At 37.8% G+C, this 23594-nt stretch overlaps 1 protein-coding gene across 4 annotated transcripts in view; it reads left to right on the top strand.

Moving 5' to 3' along the window:
- ZDHHC2 (zDHHC palmitoyltransferase 2) overlaps positions 1-23594 on the top strand; it is a 35498-nt gene that overhangs the window by 1111 nt on the left and 10793 nt on the right. For 3 of the 4 annotated variants that reach the window (XM_054632865.2, XM_077177489.1, XM_054632866.2), the window contains 6 exons: positions 9291-9317; positions 12317-12411; positions 15273-15393; positions 16312-16381; positions 17958-17990; positions 22802-22922. In XM_054632865.2, the coding sequence (XP_054488840.1) occupies positions 9291-9317; positions 12317-12411; positions 15273-15393; positions 16312-16381; positions 17958-17990; positions 22802-22922 (467 nt within the window). Of the gene's footprint in view, positions 1-1019; positions 1292-9290; positions 9318-12316; positions 12412-15272; positions 15394-16311; positions 16382-17957; positions 17991-22801; positions 22923-23594 lie in introns of those variants that run through there. The other variant, XM_077177490.1, reaches the window with a different exon arrangement.

Raw genomic sequence — 23594 nt, 5'->3', positions numbered from 1 at the left:
GATTTTTAGAGGCTAATGTGTGGCATACTGATGTTTCAGTAACAGTGTCAGCATAATGGCACACGGGAATATAAATTAGATGTACTTAGTTTTCAGCTGTTCATGTTGAAAATTTCATCAGTCTAGTACCTAATTTTTGATTTTATCTTTTTCTAATTATATATAGAATACTGGTAGGATTTTTGTCCTATGGATGCTTGGCTGAGCAGTTGAGGGATTAAGTAAAAGGTGATTACCAGGCCTAGCACCTCTGGTTTTTGTATCAAGACTTGCTGTAGTTCCTATATTGGAGGTTAGGCTTTTTGCTTTTTTTTTCTTTGCTAACGCCATTCAAATCTGTTCATTTTAAACAACACTCTTCAATAAAGTTACTGTGCCCTCATGAGAGGAACAATGAAGTGTCTACCTCCAGCACAAGGAAGCAAATTGTTTCCAGGATTCTGGGAATTGACTGAGCAAGCCTGGAAAGGAGAGCTGTAAGCTGACACGAGGAGGGCAAGGATGTTCCAGGGAAGAGCCTCTCTGTAGTTAATGTTCTAATGTATGCAGCCTTGTGGTAGGTGCAGTAGGCTTGTTCTGGGCACTTCTGCTTCAGTATTCTACTGTATTTTTTATTTTGCGTAACTGTACAGTAGAGAAAGAGTGGGTTTTAGCTTACCTGAAAGTAGGTACCTCTTAAAGAGATGACATGCTTGAAACTTGCTTCAGACTATAAACTGTGATTCACTGATTCCTTGAGAACCCCTCAAAGCAAAAGGCCTGCAGTGGGAGGGGGAGGAAGTGAAATCCTGGGGCTCAGCTAAAGCATATTTTACTGAATTCCTTTCAATGGACAAGGGTTGTTTGTTTGTTTGTTTGTTTGTTTCCCACCCACCCCCACACGTTCCAGTGGGAGCTGGCTCACCAGGTTTTTAATTCAGCGTAGTAGTCATCCACAATCTCCACTAAGTCCATCTTTTATCTATATCTGGATGTTTTCCCTCATTTTTGGCATATTAAAATAAAATAAGCTCATATTTTGTCTTACTAATGAATATTTAGTGTAAACAACAGAAGGAATAACTAACAACTCCGGGAACGAGAGCCAACGGCAGGAATAGACTGTAAGCATTTCAGTGCTTTGAAGCCAGCCTGTCTATTCAGTGCTGCTTTTATTCCTGCAGCACTGAATGCTAAAGAGGACGTATATAGCTGGGGCTTTTTCTGCAGCTTTCTGTCACTGGGGCTGACAACATACAGGGAACAGTGTTAACTGTTGTGCAATAGGACCTAGCAAGGATGCTGTTGTAATGTAAGTGGTCTCTTTGAGCTTTTAATAATGAGAAAGTGTTTCAAATGTAGTATTTTGAATGGATTTGTGGGGTTATTTGTTAGAGTTGATTTGTTGGGTGGTTTTTTATTTCATCCCGTTGAGTTGTCTTTTTTTTTTTTAATTCATCCAAGCATTATAGGAGTTGTCTTTTTTTTTTTAAGAAGTCTACTAAGCTGATTCCTTATATACCTAAAGCTGAGTAGTTACAGTATTGAGTAGCATTTTAGAAACAGAAAAATGAATCCACAGTTTTTAACACTAGTATTGCCATGTCTAAAGTTCTGTCTCTTTTATTAGTTCTTGTGCCAGTTTAACCTTTAACAAGGAGAAAGGTGTTGAGCACTAGCAAACAGTTTTCTGCTGGATGTAGGATGAATACTGGAATTAAATGTGTATATGAGTTGGTCTTAAAGCACTCAACTAAAACTTGCTTACCTCTTGTCCAGTGCAATTCTCTTGATTTTGCCAGTATTGTCATCTCACAAGCCCTGTCTAGTAGTAGTACTTCTTTTTTCACCCTGGGTAACTTTGTGTTTAAAATTACTGTGTCTTTAAGTGTTCCTTCCCTTATAAAATTGAGTGTGTTTATAAGGGATACAGCTTTCTCTAAAAAGGGTGGGGTAATACAGGCAGCACACAGTGAGTGCAGTGAACTTTGATAGCTCAAGCTACTGAAATTTCAACCTAGGATACATGGAACAACAGTAACATGAAGTGCAAATGAAATACTTCGCCCCAGCACCTGTATTCATGTGTCTATACTGAGAAAATACACATTGGATTCACTGTTTATGAAAACCTGAAAATAAACATTCAGTGTTTATTAAAATCTTTGCATACTTCACATGCAAAGAAAAAAAAATCTTATATTTCCCTTCTTAGATACATCTCTAATTCAGGTTAGTAAGAGACTTGGAGGAGTTATTGATTCCATGCTTTAGGTAGGGCAGAGCCAGTAGTTATTGCAGTTTCTGACAGCTGTTTGTCAGAAATATTCTTGACAAATGTGGATACTGACATCCTTTTGTTTCATTTTGTTTTCCTACCTGCTCAGGATTTGGAGGTGCATATAACAAGAAAAATGTAAAAAAATTGACAGTGTTGTGACAGATGTTTTTAGGAAAAATAACAGCTTAACTGATGAAAGGGTTATCCTGTAGATATCCTGTATCCAATAGAAAATGGATGTTTTTGTTCAGTTTTGATCCATTTTTACATGGCACTAATTTTAATTCACAGGATAATGCTCTTGCTCAGGAAATCCTGTCAGAAAATGCAGCTTGAATTTGTAATTTTGAAGAAGGAAAATAGATTTACTGTGGAGCAAATGAGCAATAAGCGTTTTGTGACTATTCCAGTGAAGGGAAAGGGAGGAAATATTGCCACCTGGTGAGTGATTTGCCTGATTTGGAAAAGAATAAATTACTTCAGTATAGCTGAAGAGGGGCTACAACAAGACATTCACAGTACTGTCAGGAATGCTCATAAGTCACATCTTTGTTTTTGGTGTAGAATATGTGACTGGTTTCTGTCCCCAGCTACCTTCGGAATGGAACAGAAAGCATGGAATGACATCCAGCTGCTAAAGATGTTAATGATCATGAAAGTTTTTTGCTGGAGGATCAGATTGATTAGTGCTGAATTGAGGTTTTTGACCCTGTGAACCATCAGTGGGATGGAATTATAACAGGATGTAAAGCTGCTTAATTCATCACAGTTTAGAGGCAGGATTAATACGTGCCCTGTGGGCTTGGCAGAGTGTCATCAGGGCATCAGAAGTGGCAGAAAATGAGGAGATAGAAGCTGATAGGGTGGGGGGGGGGGGGGGGAGCTAAAAAAAAAAAAAAAAAAAAGAGTTAGACCCAGGATTTGGTCAGCTGGATTTGAGCTCTTTGCTCAGTATGTTCTCCAGATAGATTAAAGGATTTATGGTACTTGCAGCTTATGTCTTGTAACCATTTAGAGCTTAGGGTTTGGCTATAGAAATACAAGTGCATTGTAACATTGCAGTTGGCTGTAGTCAGACACTGGTTAAATACCCTGTCTGCACATTAGCTGCTAAGGTACAAAAGTACTTTTGTCCAAGCAAGTTTGCATTTTTATTCCATATTTTGGAAATACTACCTTCTTTTTTTCCCCCCTCTTCTGACATCTGTGGTTACTTTGAGAAAAGTTTCAAAACTGGTGGCTGAAGTTAAATTGGCTTCTGAATTATAGTCAGCAGTGCTTCTGTGCATTTCCCAAATTTCATTTGAATGCTTTCTCAGACCTTTGGAGGCAGCTGCCATTCCACAGCTCTGGAACAGAATTGATGTCTATGTTAAGCAGGGCTGGTTATCTCTCCATGTAGTGCCCGGTGGGTTTTGTGCCTTGAAATGTAAACCATGGCTTGAAGTTGAAAACATAAGGTTTATGATGAAGATGTAGTTACTGGACAAGATTATGTTTTCAGGTAAAGGTTTAACACTGCTTGATACATAACTTTAAGAGTTGTCCTTGTTAGGGTGCAGTTTTTGTTTGCTGAAAAGTGTCTGGCAATACTGGCAGCACAAGAGTCTACAACTTTGGTAGAGCCGGACACTTTTCATTCAGCCTGTCTTTGTGACTTGGAAGGTAAATGGGAAGTTTGTAAAGAAGAAGGATTAAGTCAGTTCTTAGTCATACCCTAAACAAAAGCAATGGTTTTGTGACCTTACCTGCAAAGGTGCCAAATAGCAGCTGCTGCTGGACAGGTGCACAGTGGTGCAGTTTGATGGGCACAGGGTTAAAATGAATCTTCTGAAACATTTGCAAATACCATCAAATGCAAATGTACGGGTTCTTGATGGCTACCTATGCCAACCTTAAATATCCTGAAAATATTTCCATTACTTTTGTTCTGAAACAAAGCACTGGAGGCACCTTGTCTCTCTGAATCAATGCAAATCACTGCTCTCTCTAGCAGAGAGGTAGGTTTTTATTGCAAGCACTGATATTTTTACTAAAGGACTATTGCAGGCAATGACACAACACTTGTCAAAACTATAAAACACTTTTATGTGTGCACAGAGCTGAGTAAAACTGCATCTATAGATCAGTGTTTTACAGCTTCAAATATGCTATAAAGATAAAATGTGTACTTAGTTTTGTGAATCGGATCCAAGATGTTAAACTTCATAAAAGTTTGAGAGACCCAGCTATTTATAGATGTGGCTGCAGAGTCTCATCAGATTTATCTTGTTTTCCCATTGCAAAGATTTAAATATTTTTAAAACGTACATAAAATACAATAGCAAAATTCTGTAGATCCACTTTCATTGCAGCTTTAAAATATTAATTGCTTTATCTCATTTCCCTTTTTAATTTTTTTTCCTTATTTTTAAATCTAGTCATTACATTTACAGTTCAGAAACTTTGGGTTTAGAAGTCAAGCAAAATTTAACATTACAAAACCAATGCACATTTTGATATGAAATTTATCTTTCAAAATCTTTTGGGGTTTGTGCTAGCAATGTGTCTTACCATGTCTCTAGCTATGTGGAGATGGACATCTACCTAGTTTTTACATGGTTGAGTGAGAATTAAGCTTTCTAGAGAAAATAATTGGAAATCGAAGAAGTGGGAAATCCACTTGGTCTGACCCAGTGTGCAAGGTGCCTAGTGATGTGATTTCTCTTCCTAGCAAATTAAGTTGGTGATGGAAGCCATCCTGGACTTTTTCAGACCCTTTTGAAACACAACATTCTGTCATCTTTGCAGTTGTTCTCTGCGAGCGCAGGCTGCTTGGTGGCATTGACTGTTGAATGTGCTGTTCCTGTTTCTGGCTGCTTGTGGCTTGGGGCAAGCAGGGAGCAATGTTTGTGGCTCACTCAGGAAATTGGCATCTCCCTTGGCTGGAGTCCTGTGTCTGTCCCAGCCTGTCCCTCGTTCTGATGAGCACCATCTGGGAGCTGCGTAATGAACCGGAGAGGCTCTAATGATGTGACAGTCTGCTAGCACTGAACTGTAAATGGCATCCTGATGCTCTAGCAGTGCAAGGGGGAGTCTTAATGAAATTGGCCCCTGCAGTATCTCAGGCAAACAAAGCTGTAACTTTTTAATGATTTCCTGAAGACAGGTCATGTTTTTGTAATTATTTCCATCTCTGAGTATACAAGAGTATCATTCCATTTTGGTCTCAAAGGGATTTACCCTGTTTTCTCTCAGAAATTGCTTAGCAGTTGGGATTGCCGTGTCCATTGTGTTTATTTTAGTCATCATAGACATAAATGCTTTTAACCCATATTATTTCTGTGCTGTTTAACTATCAGCAAGTGCATTTGCAGCATTTCAGCTGATATTTATTAATGACAGAATGCACAGTCTGACCTACTTTTCACCACAGTGAGTGTAAACCCTTGAAACAGAAATGAGAAAAGTGCCAGAAATACTGATACAAATGATTCTACTAAAAAATATAAAATTTGGTTTAAATAAACATATCGTGTGCTATTCAGAAGACAGGGAAAATAGCAAACGTTTCTTTGATCAAATCCAAAATTAAAGAATTTTTTTCATATTAGAAAATTATTTTCCATGTTCTTAAATAGTACAATTTTAGTGTGATCTTAGGGTAAACATCTTGTAGTTACTCTCACAGTCCTTGTATCATGGTCATTCAACTGAGAAAATTTAAAGCTTTAGGAGAAATTTAGGAGAGAGTTTGATTTGTAAGAGCCATTTTTTTCCTGTTGGTTAGTTCTGCCACATTGGTGCAAAACAAAAGGTTCTCCCACTCCCCCCCACCCCTCCAAAAAAAAGCCAGCAACCAAACCAAAAAAACCTCAACCAACCAAAAAAAACACCCACACCTTCATTTCCTCTCTAGTGCTGTTGTATTGAAGATGCTTGTCCATTACTTTCCTACACTCTGTACCTCCTCCTGGGAGCCTTTGCCAGAGGTGATTTAAAAAGGCATGAGCAGAAGGACTGGGACTTCACTTCATGCAGGTTATTGGATGTCTTGCATAGTTCCTTTCTGTCACTGTCTGTGGGAGTGCTTGTTGGGCAGTGCAGCCAGTCTCCTTGTAAGCACCAGTTGCAATATGTGTGGAGAAAAATGATGGTGAGATTGAAGGTCCTGGCATCTCTTTTCAGCCTGGTTCCTCTCTGCTTTGGTCTCGTACAGTGGTTGCAGCTCAGGAGTGTATGAAATAACTTCTGGTTTTTACTCGGTGGTAAAAGAAATTAAAATTACAAGATACATATATTTTTAAAAAAAAACCAAAACCCAAAAACATGTTCTCACCCTCCTGGAGTTAACTGGACATCTCAGCACTTGTGTTTTAGCCTTCATGGTCCTGACTGTCAGGAGCATTTGGGTTCCAGGCTAGATACTGGAAAAGCTGAGAAAACAGTGCCCTGTGCAGGTGTAGACTCTGAGGAGTGCATTTCCTCCTGGAGGTGGACAGGAATTTTGAAGCTTTGCTGTGTGGTAGAAATGACTAAATTTGTATTTGTCTGTTCTTTATTTATAGGCATTGTGGAAAATTTAGATGTCTCAGACACAATAATAAATACATTTTATGCAAAGATAAGGGGCGGAAAAAAGATTACAGTTGCTTTCACAGCAGTGTTCTGTGGCATTCCCTTGTAAGGAGAGAAAAATACCACAAATTATTGTGAAGGTTGGTTTAATACATTTTGTTTTGAAACTGGTGATTCTGCAATGTGTGCTTGGCTGTGACTTTTTAATTAGCACAGAGTAGTTACTGCAAGAAGACTGGCAAAATTTCTGCATGCTTTGCTGACCGTTCCAAGTGGAGAAAGAAAATCAGAATTTGAATAGTGGCTAATTTGTCTTAATCTGAGAACTCCATCACTTTTAAATTGCATATCAGCTCTGAAGATGTCTTTTGTTTTGTAAACAATCATCTGGTGCGTGGCTGTTTTCTTACAATTTTACAGTTCTTTTGCATTATTGTAGGGGAGCATGTCTGCGTCTCAGAGTCAATGTGTGTTCCTTCAGATTTCTCTAGTTGTCTAGCTGAATATTCAGCTTATCAAATTCTAAAGAGTTCAAAAAACTGAAGGCAGAATATACTATTTTATAGTGGCTTATGCAACTTCTGTGGTATCTTTATGATTTTTTTGAGGAGCTTTATAAAGACGATTGCTTACTGCTTTCCCTCAGGTAAGGTAGATGCTTCTTTTGCTAGAGCTATAGTCAAATCTCCATTTTAATAGACCTATTTTATAATTGCAGAATTGTGGAATAATTCATGTTTGAGAGGACCTCAGCTCATCTAGTCCAACCTCCTGATCAAATTAGGGCTAGGTGTGAGGTCACACCAGGTTCTTCTGGGTTTTATTGGCTCGAGTCTTGAAAAACTTCACTGGTGGAGGCTGTACACCATATCTGGACAGCTTCCTCTTCTGGTGAATGGTTCTTGTGGTGGAAGTGTTTTTCCTTCTATCAGATCTGATCCTTTAATTTCAGCTGCACTCCCTGGCTCTTGTCATCCCACTCTGTGCCAGCATGAAGAGCCCAGCTCCTCAGTGCCTCCTGGGAGGCCCTCCCAAAACCATGTCTTCTCCAGGGCTGACAAGCCTCTCTCTAGAGGATGAGTCCCTCCCAGCTTCATCACTTCCTCCTGAACTTGTCTCTGTAGTGTTGGGGGGCCCAAATCCCAGCAGGGTTCTGGGTTGGTCTGATGAATGCTGCACAGAGGGGGATAAACCCTTCCCTTGGCTGAGCAGCCAGTCGTGCCCTGCTGAGGTACCCATGTGCCTGGTGGCCCTTTCTGCTGCCCACCAGCAGCCCCATGGCTTCTTCCAGGGAGCTGCTCCAGCCCAGCAACCCCCAGGCTGTGTCATTGCACGGAGTTGCTTCTTCACAGGTGCAGGACTTTGTCTTTGCCCTCATGAATTTCATAAGGGCCCCGTTGGTTCCTTTCCCCGTCATGGTCCCTCTCAATGGAAGTCCTGCACGTACCAGCTGCTGTCCCCAAGGTGGTATCATCTGCAGACTTGTGAGTGTTCACTCTCCCAGAGCATTAAAGGTTTGAGCAGCACTGGGGCCATGGTCCACCCTTGCAATGTGCAGGATGTATTTAAATGCTGGCTTTAACTCAATCACCAAGCCTGTGTTTGATCCATCAGTCAGATGGCACGGTTCTTTGGCTTTTCTGTAGGAGTTGCCTTGTGCCTGCTGCTTGAAGATCAGCCTGGTGCAATCATTTTTATTAGGAAACAGGAGTGGATGAGAGCTCTGTGTATCTACTCTCCTGTTGTAGGCACCAGTGTATCACAGGTTGTAGACTGCTTAACTGGGATGGATAAAAGTGTGGTGGAGTGGTTTGGGTGAAAAGAGGTTTTGATCTTGGGAGTTTCTGATCTCTCTGAGATACCTATTGTGGGATAGTTATTTTGAATAATGTGACCAAGAGAGGAAAATGCAATTACTGATATGTGATATCTGTGTGCTCCCTTCTATGCCTGACACACTTGCCCTTTCTCACTCTCTTACTGTCTTGTAATCTTGGGCAATTTCTTAAAGAAAATGCAACTTTTGTCTACTTTCAGTTTTAATGCTTTGAAGATCTAAGGTATCACCAAATATTGCTGTCAAAAACCAGTTCTAGAATCTGATGCCTCCACTGCAAGAACAGAATACAAAGAGTGAAAGCTGTGCAACCACAGTTAGAAGAAATAACTGCTCTTCAGAGATGGCTTTTCTTGGATTAAACTTTGGCAGCTTCAGGTAGCTGGAGGTCCTAGTTATCAGGAAATGAGCCTGGGAAGAGGAGCCAAAAAAACCTTATAAGCAATTGATACTGTGTACTTATTCTCATGATAAATGTACACAGCATAAGAGCTTCATAGTGTGTGACCTCAAACGTGTATTGTTTGATGATTACTCTTCCATCTTTGGCTGAAAAAAAAGTTTAAATGTTGAGTTACGTCATTTGCTATTTAAACACAGATTTTTATTATCTCCTTTTTTCTTTTTTTTTTCCAGTGACAATGACAAATATCGGAGAAAAAGGTAAGATTTTATTAGCTGTTTATAGGTGTAATTCATATATCAGAATAGAACAGTAGTTCACTAGTAGAACTGAGAAACAGTCAAACTTAAAAGAATAGATTTGTACTTTTTTTGTTCCTCAGCACCTTTTATTATCTTGCTGTTCCTGAGTATTACCATAGCCATTACAAATAGAGGAGAGAAAAATTAGAATTTTTTTACTCTTCTCACTGGCTTTCTGATATGTCAGCTAAAACAATCCTTACTTTTTTATTTTAAAAAATTTATTTGTAATATGGAAAGCTCTTGTAAAAGCAGGATTGTAAAAGCTCTTGTAAAAGCAGTGTATTTGTGTAGATACAACATACTTAAATGCAGGGTGATTTTTTTCTGCATTTTCTTTTTAATGTTTTTAAAGAAATAGAATCATTCAGATATGTAGTCTTCTCAGAATATAATAAAACTACCTAGTTAGCAGTCACAACAGTTCCTTCCCTGAGGCTGTAGCATGTTTAGATTGTTTTTTCCAGATGCTATTTTAATACTACAGCACAACATGGAAGTGTAAAGTGTAGGGCTGCAGAGCTTTTGGAGGAAGAGCTTTTTATGTTTGTGTAATTCCAGCAAATTTTATTAAGTCATTGGTAACTCCCTCGCATAGAAAACATGTTTGTCAATTAAGAAATTTGCTTGAAAAACTTTTTTTCAGTTCAGGGATCTCATCCCCCATATGAGTGTAGAAGTGTTATCTGCAGGCTTTGAATTTCAGTTTCTTGCTGCTCCGTCCTCTGTGGGAGGGGAAAAAAAAATGAGTTGATGGGCATTGCTCACAAAACACATTAGAATTATCAGCAAAATGTGTTGGGGAACATTAAATTTCCTTCTTTTCACTCAAGGCCTTGGTGGGCTTTGGCCAGTCAGAAGAAACTTAGCCTGGCTACACTTCTGCCCTAAGATTTTTCAGGAGTAAAATCTGGGCAAATGGGGCTCAGCTGTCCTACAGGTTGCCCCAATTTCCAGGCAACTCTAGCTGTGCTAGCTAGCTGTAAATTGATTGCCTTCAAGCAAGGGATGCACCATTTGGGTTGGGATTTGTTTTGTTTGGTTGAGTTGGGGTTTTTTTGGTTGCTTGGTTGGTTAATTGGTGGGGTTTTTTCCAGAAAACGTGTAAAATAGAAAGGTTTGTGCTAGTGAGCAGCAGACAGCTCTTCTTTAACTGGCTCAAGTGAAATGAAGTTCCTGTGTTGGACTCCCAGCAGCCACAGGCCTGGTGGAGCAGCTGGGTAGGCCAGGGTCTCCATCCCAGTGCAGGGAAAGTGGTGGGAAGGTAACCTGGGAGGAGTGGCCAGTCAGGGGCCAGGCTGCAGAGCTGAGGTTCAAGATCAAACAAGATGAGCTCAAGGCTTGTTCAGATTTCAAAGGGAAAACCTTGGATAATGTCTTTAGGTGTTAGGCACTTTTTTTTTTAATATATGAATGTCAGTCAGTCACTGGGGAGTTTTTTTGCAACAATAAAATGCTTAATGCAGATCAGTAAGTGCATCATGTACAAAACTGAGGTGACTTGTCCTACTTTGCTCTCACTATATGACATGAATGTACTATTGTTTAAAAAAATACTGATTTTGTTTGAGTAAATCTGGGTTTTTTTTAGAGCTGATAGAAATATTCTGATAAAAGTGGGGACTGTTCCTGTCCAGATGCTTGTGCAATAACAAGATGGTCATTTAGTGTATTGGGCTTTGTGTGGAGTCCAGCTCTATCACTTATTTATGCTGATAAGATTTTTCTTTCAGTTTATAGACAAGGCATATGACTCTTTGCCCCTGTCATCCCAAAAGCTTTGTACAGAGTCGCTCCTCAGATTCTATTAGCTTTTGTTTATTATTTTTAACAGCTTAGTGAATAATAGTAAATATTTGAAATGTTCCTGCTATTTTGATACACAAACTTCAACACCAAAAGTACTCATTCAGTGTTAACTTTTAAGGCAAAATTGCAAAAAGAACATACCAGACAACTGTTCCTGCATTTATATGCACCATCATGCATGTGTTATAAAGAATTCTCTAGACCTGAATAATATGACAAAAAAGACTCCATGAGCTGACCATACAGGGGCAGCATTTCAGATCCTGGAGTGAAAGTACACAGGCTTCCCATTATGACACTTTTTGAGGATATGAGTTTGTGGAAGAATACTCTTTTCTTGTTGATAGAGTAAATTAATCAGGGGATATGAATTTTTGATTTGCTATTTACTGTAGTGAATTGCTTACTAGGGTGAGAAATACCTATCAACCTATGGCAGACTCTTTGGAAAAGTTACTGTTACCTTCTGTATTCTAGTAAAAAACTCAGCATGGTAAGTGATTGATGATTGATGGTTGATTGTCATCTATTTAAAAAACATAAGAATAAATGCTGACTGGCTGTGAAGAATATTAAGTAGTGAATGAACACTTGAATTTAAAGGACATGTAGGTTTTAAACCACCCAACTGTCCTCCCTCCTAAAATCTAGAAAAACAAATTAACTGGATATGATTACTGCTCAGGTATCATGTGCATATTTGCCCCAGGACTCCCTCACACTTGTCATTGTGCCCTTACATCCTTTGGGGGGTTGGGGCTTTGGCTGGAGGGAGGCAGAGGGGGGGTTTGCATGGCTAGCAGTCTCCTACGAGATCTATAATGCCAAAAGGCAGAGATGCATCAGTTAATTAGGGTTTAGCAAATGTGTTATGGAGACTGCTTGCTAATTAATGATGGGGCTGAAATAGGCTATTAAGCATTTTCCTCAAACTTCTGTAATCTGTGTAGACTGTATCATGACTTTCCCCACACAGTTTGCATTTGTCTTATGTAAAGTTGCAGTGCAGTATTTTTGTGGCAAAGCTTTTCCAGAGCCTCTGTATTTACATCTGTTAGAGAACTATCTGTGATGCCTACAGGCACTATTTGTAAGTACTACAATATCACTGGTCTGTTTGTATTAATTCTGTTCCCTTCTGATTTTAGTTGTGTGCCTGGTTGCTTACCACATATTTTTCATGCTGTTCGTCTGGTCATATTGGAAAACAATCTTTACGCTACCAATGAATCCTTCAAAAGAAGTAAGATAACTTTTGTTTATGAAATAGCCTAGCCAAATGTCTGATTTTGTAGTGCTTGAACAACTTGGTCTCTGATCTCATGTAGTTTTACACTCTGTAGGAAAACACAAATGACAGTTACAGCTTCTTAATAGGAGTCAGATTGCAATCAGTGTAGTGACCAAGACAAAAAAAAAGTAACAATTTCTCTAATTTTTTAGATAGGTATTTTAAAATGAGATATTTATGGTAGAAGAAAAAGTCCTGTCCACTTGAAAAGTATGAGTTATTTGAACTAGCAGCCTGAATCTTTGCCTTGGGAATATCAGACTTTTACATGGGCAAAAATTTATTTCCCTGTGTTTAAGACTTATATTTCTTGTCGGCATCTGTCTGTTGTCCTCTGAACTAAAACTTCTTCCCCATCTGTTTTGGTATGAAGGTGCTTTTGGACTGTGGTAGGAGTGCACATTAGGTTAGCTGATGGTGGGAAGCCACACTGGCTAAGCAGGAGGGGAGCTGGTAAAGAACAGCCGCATGAAAAAAGAGATCTGGGAAGGTTCTTCATCAATGGCCCCAGTGGAAGTTCTGCTCATGCAGCTTTTTGTAGCTAGCACAACTTTTTGGCCCCTTCCATTCTTTGTACAGAAGCCTCTGAGTCCTCAGTAGGTGCTGTGTTACACAACCTCTGAGGTCAGGAGGAGCCATGCTGTGCCTGTCCTGTAGCTGGAAATACCCACAAAGCAAACACTTACTTTGGCATGGACTCAACCCTAGCTCAACCTAAAATGAATAGCTTGTGATTTCTATTGTCTGCTGTGTGGAGGTCCCTCTCCAAATAGTTTTCATTCACAACTAGGATATGTAATTGGGAAAGCAAGTAAATAATTCAGACTAATTGCCATCTTCACTGGGGTTCACACTGCACTCTTTACTATAGCCTGGGTGGGTAGGAACAAAATTAGTTAAAAACCCGTTTCATTTGGAAATTATATAGCAAAATGTATGCATGTATATGATGACTGTACTGATAATTAGAAGTGTTTTCAAATCATTGGGCTGATGCCAATGAAAGCATTTTGACAAATCCTGCTGATTATAGTACAATTCCAAATCCATCATACAATGCTACTGGAGAATTTCAAATGGGTTAGGAAAAGCATTGTAGTTGAGTAATAGAAAGCAATGTGTGGTGTTTGAATTTACACAGTGTTGCTGGCAGTAAGTTATATCTTTGTTGTTCCATGTCTTTTTCTTATTCTACTAGAGCAGTATTTTAAAAATTGAATTAGGGTAGTTTGTAATGTTAAGTTACTGATTAGCTTCCATTTTATAGGATAAGTCTGCAAATAGAAAAAGATGTCTTTTCAAGTGAACTGAGCTAGCAAATACTCATTTGAGGACTGAAAAACAAGCTTTTGCATTTTGTTTTCATGAATACTGCAGCTGGTGCAAGCCACACAGCTTTCTTTTAAGCTTATTTCAAACTTTTACATGTAAAGTAGGTTTTGATGGATTTTACTGTAGTGTGTGCTGCTCTTTACTTGTGCATACCAGCTTTATACAAGCACTGCATGAAGATGGGAGTGAAAATGGGTACCCTGGCACAAAGGTTTTAGGTGCAGGACTACTCTGAGGAGCAATAAAAAAAAAAGATGGAACAGCAGCTCTGTTTATGTCAAATAAGCATTTGAAAAAAAGTATTCTAAACTAAGTTTCTGTAGTGAGAAATCTTATGTATCCCAATATAAATCAACTCAAATGTTGGTAAGAGTGTTCTTGCAAGGGGAAAAAAATGGTGGCCTGAGAAACTCAAGTTAAACAGTGAATATCCAGCTTCAGCTGGGAGTCTGTGGGCTTTGTCAGGAAGGGTGGAGTGGTGCCTTCTCCATGGAAGTGAGAATAGGCTCCTAACTGCATGTTTCTGTCTGCTCTCTTATTTTTGCATGCATCACTTTTTTTTTAGGAACAAAAAATCAATATTATTGTAATGACTAGCCTTCCTGTAAACATAAATACTATGCAGAGAGCTTCTTTTTCTGGCACAGGATAGAGACAGCTCTTCCTGCCAAATGTGGACTTCTTTTCAAAGGTGATTTTGTATGCTCTTTCTCTGATAGAGATGCCAAAGACTTCTGCCTGTTTCTAGAAGCTACAGTGACAAAACTGGCTATCTTGCTGTGTTGCAGAGGACTTTGGTGTTTAAGAAATTTGTAGTATTTCATGTATACTAAGCATCTCTTTCAGTAATTTTTACCTTTTCAGCACTTTCTAGAGCCATGTTTGTTATTGTTTTGGGCAGTGACAGAAGCTGCCATTTTATTCAGGCAGATATTCAAGATATGGTTATTTTACTATACAAGACCCATCTCTTCCTTCTCTCAGCCAGTCTCGAAACTAAAAACACATCCTAACACCTGCATGAAGAAAACAGCAGTGACAAAGAATAAAAGGGAAAATGCCAGACACCAGGAGAGAAATAAAGCTGTCTTTTCTGCTATTACTAGTAGAGTATTTTCCTTTAGTTAAACACTGACATCCCTACATTATATTCACTAGTTAATATTTGGCATTACAGAAGTAAATTGAGGAATTTCTGAGGAATGATAAGCTCTTGATCTTTCTCTTGAAGAATGTTGCTTAATACTTCTGGAAGCATTCAGCATTGCCTCTATACCAAATCAGAAGTGTTTTTAATTTTGTCTTCAGCTGCCATAAAATGAATTAGCTGCCGTGGGAACACTGGGTTATTTGCTGTAATACCCTGTACATGTTGCTAATCCATCTTTATATAATGAATATTTATTCCTCTTTACACATCTAGAGTTACATATTTAACTTGCAATTTTCTAATATTTCTTTGATTTTAAAAATTATTCCAGTTCCATCTATCATATTCAGACAAGGAGTCCCTAGAGAGGGAGCCTAGAGGTGAATCCCAGCAAGAAGTATTAAGACGAGCAGCCAAGGATCTTCCTATCTATACACGGACAATGTCTGGAGGTAAATAGCTGTTCAGGACACTAACAAAGGCAGGGGTCTTGATGGACTACTGAAACTAATTAACAAAGAATTTTCAAGGGTTTGGATTGAAGGGAAGTGTTTTCCATATTCCATAAAATAACAGAGTGGTTCCAGAACTTTAATTTAGCAACATTTATTCAGTGTATAAAGATTGTTGGGAAGTAAATTGCAGCGTACAGTTTCGGATTTTAAAGTGGATTGACAGTGCCTTGCTTTTATTTTCAATTGATATTGACAAATAGCTTGTGCTACCAACAAGCTGCAGAAGAGGATGTAGCATTCATTAACTATGTACATTTCTTTTATTATAGGTTAAAAAATAATAAAAACAGAATCACTGTCTGCATGTCATACTTAGCTAAATAGATCACAGTAAGAAACTGTTACTGTTTTACTTGTTGGTCATTCAGTTGCAAGAACAAAAGATCTTCCAAACTAAAAGTTAATCTACTAAGATGCCCTACTCATATTGGCAGTTTTTGAATGCTGCCTAGCTAAGCAAATCAAAGAGAGAATCCCACATAATAAATTAAAGCTGTTAGAATAATAGCTATAAAAGAGCTATATTGTTGAAAGGTATTTGACATTTTTCCAGTCTAGTGAGGGTTTCGTGGGTTTCGTGTTGGTTGGTTGTTTTGCAGAGTTTTTGCAGGCTTGGGAAAAAAAAAATAGATTAGTATGATTAGCAGAGATGGCAAAAACGAAGCTTTTTGGGTTCAGTCTGATAGATTCAGCATTGCAAGAATGCTTTGGTATTTGCAACTGCTTCTGATCATGCTGAAAGGCTTTCCTGGGGGTTCTGCTGGGCTGGCTGATAGTATTCACTTTTGCACAGAATTCAGAGATCAAAATGTGTAAATTTACATTGAAATCTAATCTTGGAACTTTTTTCTTTAGCAATCAGATACTGTGACAGATGCCATCTTGTAAAACCAGATCGCTGCCATCACTGTTCAGTGTGCGACAAGTAAGAATATCCCTAAATAAGTGATTTTCTGAATTAATCAGTTTGGTTTTTTTTTAGCATAGAAGCTTTTCTTTTTTATGAGTAGATTTTTCAGGCTTAATATTTTGGCAGATACACTTTTCCCCCCTTAGATTTTCTTTTTTTAGATTTTGTTTTCATTTACTTATTTCCAAGGAAGTCTGTAGCTTAGTCTGATTCATTTCATGACTCCCTTGATGCCATAGATTACATGGTCTTACACATTCTTTACATAATGGTTAAAAATTATAAATATTAATAAAGAATTTTCCTTAAGAATGTAACCAAAAATAGCTGATTAAAAAGATGTACTTCTTTTGTTAGAATCTGAATAAGCATCACTACCCATCTCAATCTAATCATGATGTCACTTACATCTTACCTGAGGTAATACACTTAAAATCCTATTTTTTACTGGATAACTTGCAGGTTACTTTTGTTTAAAGAAAGAAACAGCTAAGAATTTTCCCACTTCTAACTAAAGCCATAAAATTAAGTTCTTGTTTGTCTCCTGCAAAAGGAAGTTCATATCCAAACTCTCCAGAAGTCTGATTGCCTTCTAATTTAATCTTTCTTTTGGCTGTTCTCTCTGACCCTTCTCCAGTTAGTTTGGATGTCTCTGTGTTTCTTCACTCTGGCCCCTCTGCTTTATATTTCTAACTTTGAGAGGAGACATTTCTTCCAAGGGAGGTTTATGCTTAGGTTTAAGGCTGTTCCAAATATTCTTCAGCTACAGCAACAATGGTGAGGGGGAGAAGACATTGCTTAGTCCAGGAAAGCAGCAAGGCACTGAAAGAGAGGCAGAGTTGAGGCAGGAAGAGCATCTTGGTTGTGTTGTTTGGAATGGTGGTTGCAGTGTGAGATAGGAACATAGTCATGTGTGCTTCTAGTGAAGAAAAGAGGTGCCTTTTATCCACAAAATGTGAGTGAAATTTGCAGAGTGCAATTAGTTAACATATTTTGAAGAATACCTTTATTTTGTCCTTACCTTACCAAAATTTGCTCATTTCAATCATATCTGATTTTCTTGTTGACATTTTATTGATGGAGAGTGATTAATTGCAAAAGTGTTTGGGATTTTTCATATAAGGTAATCTCTTGGAAATCCTTTATGTTTGCATAGAAAAATGTATTTATTTCTAAAAAAGCAGTCCATGTTCTTGGAAATATATTTAGATGTATCACTACATAGTAATTCAATTAGCCCAATTTCTAAGGCTCTGACAGAAAATAAACAGTAGTTAAAAATCCTATTCAGATTGAGGACCAAATGCTAAAGTTGGCCAAATCCTATAGATTGCATTTTCTTAAATCATAAGTTCTTCACGTGTCAAATGTTTTCTGTTTGGCTTATCTGCCATTTCTGCAGTTCTCTTGTGGGTAAACTGTATTATGTGAATTTAAATAGATGTATTTATTAAATAGATTACATAACACATAGTAAATATAGATAATTCCTAATCTGTAGGTAAATAATTTAAATCTGCATGTAACTTTGTTTCTGACTTTTTTTTTTTTCTTTTGATGATGCTTGGAATTCTGCTGGGGCTTTTTAAAGATGCATTTTGAAAATGGATCATCACTGCCCTTGGTGAGTGTACTATTGGTTTTCTTTTCTTATGTTCTGATTTGATAAAATACACTTTTATGGGGCCTGCCATGATGATGATGATGCTTCAGCATTCCTAGAGTTAGATGTGTGTGTGAGGTTACTGCTCTTGCAGAACTGTTGGAGTTGTTTACTGTGTGTCTTCTTTTCCTAGTTGTGACATACAGAAGGAAGTTCAAATATCATTTTGCTTGGACCTTTGAGTTAGGTACCTTTTTATGTTTTTTAGAAGTATGGATGAAGTAGACTTCTGATCAGTGAGAGCTTCTTTTAAGAATTGCATCTTTTCTTCATTGAGTTTGAATGTAAATGTGCTTTAGTTGCATTGAAGGGTGAAGTGCTACCCTAGGTTTAAAACTAAAGGGCAAGGCTGTGCCTAGTTCCTTTTACCAAAGCTCCCAGGACTTCCAGCTGGGGTGGGCTTGCTGGAAACACCAGGTTAGCACTTTCAGTTTTATGGGTTCTTTGTTTTCTTTGATTCTTTCTCCCCTCTGCCTCCCTCATTTTGCTGCCGTGTCAGCCCACACAGTGGTTTTGTTCTCCTCTCTTTTCTTAGCAGCCCTTGGAACCAGTGGATAGAAGGATGTGTAATTAGTTTTATGTCAGTTTGGCAGGTGTATCTCACAGAAATAATTAAAGATAAATGCTTAGTAAGGTCCAAGTTTAGAGGATTGAGTGTTACATGGCAGTTCTTCACCATATAAAATGATCAGAAAAGAAGAATCCCCTGTGTTGGACAAACTGAATGGTAGATGGTTCTAAGCAGTTGTTTTGACACTTTCTTATACCAAATTCTAGGACAGAGGAGGCTCTGTCCTGGGGCAGGAAGGGGTGCTGGGGTCCCCCTGTTTCTCTTGGTCCTGACTGTAGCATCTGCCATAATGTAATTTGATTTTAAGCATCTCATCTTACTTTGCATCTACATGGTAGATACAATTGAAAGAAATAGTTAGCAGTGTAGGGTAGTTTTTGTGCTGTAGGGATAATCAGCATGTGAAAATTGAGGTTGTTCAGTAATAGTAGTGTGCTTCTTTAAAAAACCCACAAACAAAAACGACAGACAAGGCCACAACAAAGCAAACAGGTAAAACCCTTGAATGTGGAACAAATGTCTTAGAACAACACTTTCCTTTTTTCAGGTTTTTAATAGCTACCTTGTTGAAAACTAAGAAAAACAGTAAGCAGTTGCCAGGCTATTCCTGACAAAATACCAGTGAAAAGTCTCAATATGACTATTATTATTCAGTATTATAAACACTTCTTATAAGCTCTGTGGTGTCTTTGGGATTATTTAAATGTCTTAATACATTTATAAAAATGTCTTAAGACATTTACATGAAAATGTCCTCCATGTAAATTTCAAAATAAAAATCCATTGTATCAAATAGCAGATTATAAACAGTACTTAGGTTTTGTGTAAATGGACAGTGAATGTTATTTCACAAGGCAGAAACTTCTAGAAAAATTCTGTTTTCCTCTCAGTACTATTTGCTTACTATACATGTTTGCACTCTTCTTAATCTAACAACACAAACATACCCAGTTTGAGAGAGTATTTACACTGCTCATTGGTTTTAATCTAATGAGCAATAGGTGCAAAAAATAAAAATAAAAATAGAGAAGGTAATTGAAAGATGTGTAATGCTTCTTGATGGAGAGGTGTTCCTTTTGTACTCCAACTAACAGAAATGCATTAGAAAAAGAGGTATTGTGTGTTTTTTCCTAATTTGAGCAGATGTTCACAGTTCCTTGCTCACCCTAAAAAAAAGAACTATGTGGAAGAGAAGAAAGAGTTTTGAAATACTGCAGAGGTGCTGATCAAGCTTTATGGTTTCCTGTAAAGACCCATGTTCAAAGGTTCTTAGGGAAATATATGGCTATCTTGCCAACAAAAGTAAGGGTGCAGTTCAGTATAAAGGATGGGCTTTAGCCTCTCTGAACATCATTAGGTTCTGCTTTGCTTTTCATGTTGCCATTTTTTGGTGGGAGCAAGTTGGGTGGGAAGGAAGGGGGAAAGAACTCACATGATGCTTACGGAGAGCAGGAAAAGAGCAATGAGAGCTGTCTCTCTAATTTAATTTTAATATTCTGCCAGGAGAAGGATTTCTGGAGAGAGGATGGGTAAAAATAACCTATTGGAAGGCAGAGGTAATGAGAGGTTGTCATGTCCTAGCCCCAAGTCAGCTGTCCTCTGCTCTCTGGGAGGCTTTATTTTGGCTGTCACTGCTGCGCTAATAGAAGCGCTGTGATAAACAGAAACATTTAATGCTAACTGCCCACTAACTACTCTGAAAGGTTTAAGTGATGCATTGGGGATTTCTACTGCTGCTGCTCCTCAGATGGACCTGCAGGTGGGAATCCAATGGCTTGAGACATCACCAAAAATATTGTTTGTGTATAACACTCTTAGTACTAACAAGGTGCATTTAGGAATACCTTAGGAATAATTCAAAACATCTCTCCTTTATCTTTTGAGTGATCCAAATAGTTAGCATCTCCTGGATTCTGTGATTTTTTTGCTAGCTGAATTGCATCACCTTCAGTGCCTTGTAAATTATTTCTTTGCCTGGCATTTTCAGTAAACTAGCCCCTCAGACAGGAATGATATATTTTCTTTTTTGTACTTGAAAATGGAGCATTTAAAATGATTGCTGTAATCCAAATTGTTACTCTGGACTGTTCTGACTCTATGAATGTTTCACTGCAATAGCAAACCATTACTATACCAGCTGGTTGTTGGTATATTTATCAGTTTCACTCTTTCTCAGAACTGTTAGACTTCAAATCTAACCACTGTTCTTGAGGTTTGAGGTTTGATGCTACATGCTCAAACAGTACAATTATGAAACCTTGCTGTTTGCCTTCTCTTCTGTGTTCTGATGAAGAATATTCTTTTCCAGTACGACCTCTGCAGTCTGGGGCCTTGTCAGATTTGAAGGGAGAATAATAATTTATGCAAGTTTATTTTGACACGTGTGCCACATGCCATTCTGCAAAACAACAGTTACAAAGAAATCTATCTTTGATACAAGAAATTTCATCTTTGGGGAATAACATTTCACTTGATATTTCTTTTCTCACATCAAACAGTGTCTTAAGTAATAACAGTTCAAAAATAAGTATCCTGAAAGGAAAGTAGGATTATCATAGAAAACTTGAACCTGAATTGCTTGCAGTTTATCATGGAATTGCTTACTTTTACATATATAATGAAAAAGCCCACTTCACTGTGGAGAATTTTATGTTTAGTTTTCAATAAGAATAATGAGGAGCTTACAAATATATCTACTTTTTCTTTAATTAGAACAATCTATTGTGACTGCTTAACTGTAGTTAATATGAATGCTTAGCTAGTGCTGCATCTTTAAATGAAAATGCAAAATTTAATATTTAGCCAAGATGTTATGTTTTCTCTAAACAAAACATAGAACAAACTGACCCAACTTGCTACCCATCCTGAGAATGGGTAACAGTAAGGTACAGTGAAAATTTCTTTCTTATTTTAAGACTTTACCCTTATCTGATTAGCATGTCTTCTGCCATTAGCATCACCATCTCCCTAAAGAAGAGAACAATTGTGGTAACTTGTCCTGCACTTCTGGAAGCTAAAGTTGAGCCTCGCCACACCTTTTTTTTTTTTTTTTAAAGAATTATTTATCCATGCACAAGTATCTTTATGGATATAGTCTTCACTTAATTGGCTGATCTTTTTGGCAGCCAATTGAATTGACAGTATCAGTTAGGTTTTTTTAAACTCATATGAAGATTATGTCAAGGTTAGTGCAAAGATAATTTTGATTAGCTTCTCAATGCAACCAAATAAAAGAGGAAGCAGTTTACCAATAAACTGCCCATGGGGAGTGCTCCAATATTTTTTCATTTGGTGGGTGTAATATCAATTTATGTTTAATAGAGCTCTAAAATTCCTAATACTTAGTATGTTGTTTCTAATGGGAAGCTACTATGGTACTAAAAGCACCCTCATCATCATATTGTATACTAGTTGCTCATTATCATGTATAAAAATCTTTGCAAATGGGAGGCAGGTGATCTTAAAGCCCATAAGTGAAAATAATAAAATGAGATTTATTTTAACGTTTAGATGTGTTTCTAATGTCTTATTCCATATCATGTTGCCACTGCTATAGAATGTTTTCTATTCCAGTGTAGCATTTCTCCATTGCTCTCATTTCATGTAAATATAAGTATTTTTAGGAATCTCCTGTGAATGCTCTTATGTTTGAGAATCCTTATTAAGAAGTTTTATAGTATGAGGAGTTTTAAGTATCTAGTATGATTAATGAAGGAAGATCTGGATTAAATGAGACTGCTTTTACTCTCACAAAATTCAGTCAACTTTCAGTTCCTGGCTTGTTACTGTCCCTGTTGATATACAGTATGCCTAATGGTATAACATGGGTACTTACCTGCAAACTAAAAACAAAAAAGTTAACTGCAATCACATTTACATCAGATGTGCTGAGAAAAAGTTTCATACCATAAGTGAAAAATTCATTTCAGTAAACTGTTGAAAGCAGTGTTACCTGGTAAAGTTGTTTGGGCTTTTTTTTTTTTTGTGGTGGTGGTGTTTTAATTTGGGTTACTGCACTAATTTGCAAATTGAAGGTTAATCCTTTCCAGTAGCTTTAGGCAGTAGAGATAGCAAGTAAAACTTGGTTTACATGCTGGTATAAATGTTTTTGGAGTAAATAAGTTTCATTTAAACTGGATGAAAGCAAAGAAAACTTTGATGACATTTCATTCTTAGATGTTTATATGTTTGTTTTTATCAGGGTGAACAACTGTGTAGGATTCTCCAATTACAAATTTTTTCTTCTCTTCTTGGCTTACTCACTACTGTATTGCCTTTTCATTGCTGCAACAGATTTGCAGTATTTTATCAAGTTTTGGACAGTAAGTACTCTGATTTACATGCTGTCTTTAAGTGTGTGGAGTTACTGCAGTGCAAGAAATCTAAGATCCTAAGGGGACCTACAGAAAAGCTAAAGAGAGACATTTTTACAAGGACATGTAGTGATAGGACCAGGAGAAATGGCTTTAAGCTGAAAGAGGGCAGATATTGATTAGGTATTACAAAGAAATTCTTTACTGTGAGGGTGGTGAGGCACTGGAACAGGTTGCCCAGAGGAGTTATTGATTCCTTATTCCTGGAAGTGTTCCAGACCAGCTTGGATGAGGCTTTGAGGAGCCTGGTCCAGCTGAAGGTGCCCCTGTCCAATGTGGGGCATTGGGAACTAAATGATTGTTAAGATCCCTTCCAAGCCAAGGCATTCTGTGATTCCAAGGCATTGCATTGTAAGCTAGTATCTCCTAATGTCATGTACCAAAGTATAGCCTATATATGCAATTATAGCCTTCATTTTTTTCAAATCATTCTTCTCTAAAAGACAATTCAAAGTTCAGATCTGAATTTCAGATTCTTGCTTCTCAGTATTTATCATTTCCCAAGAAAGGGCCTGTTCCTTTAACTTAGATGCTGTCACCAACCTAATTGCATGGTTGTCTGTACACAGAAGGTATATAATGCATTTATTGATATTCTTGTTGTGTAGTGTATTTGTCTGT

The sequence above is a fragment of the Agelaius phoeniceus genome, chromosome 4 (genome assembly GCF_051311805.1).
Source record: "Agelaius phoeniceus isolate bAgePho1 chromosome 4, bAgePho1.hap1, whole genome shotgun sequence".
Lineage (NCBI taxonomy): Eukaryota > Metazoa > Chordata > Aves > Passeriformes > Icteridae > Agelaius > Agelaius phoeniceus.
Note: the sequence above shows the minus strand (reverse complement) of the source record. Positions and strands in the feature narration are given on the sequence as shown.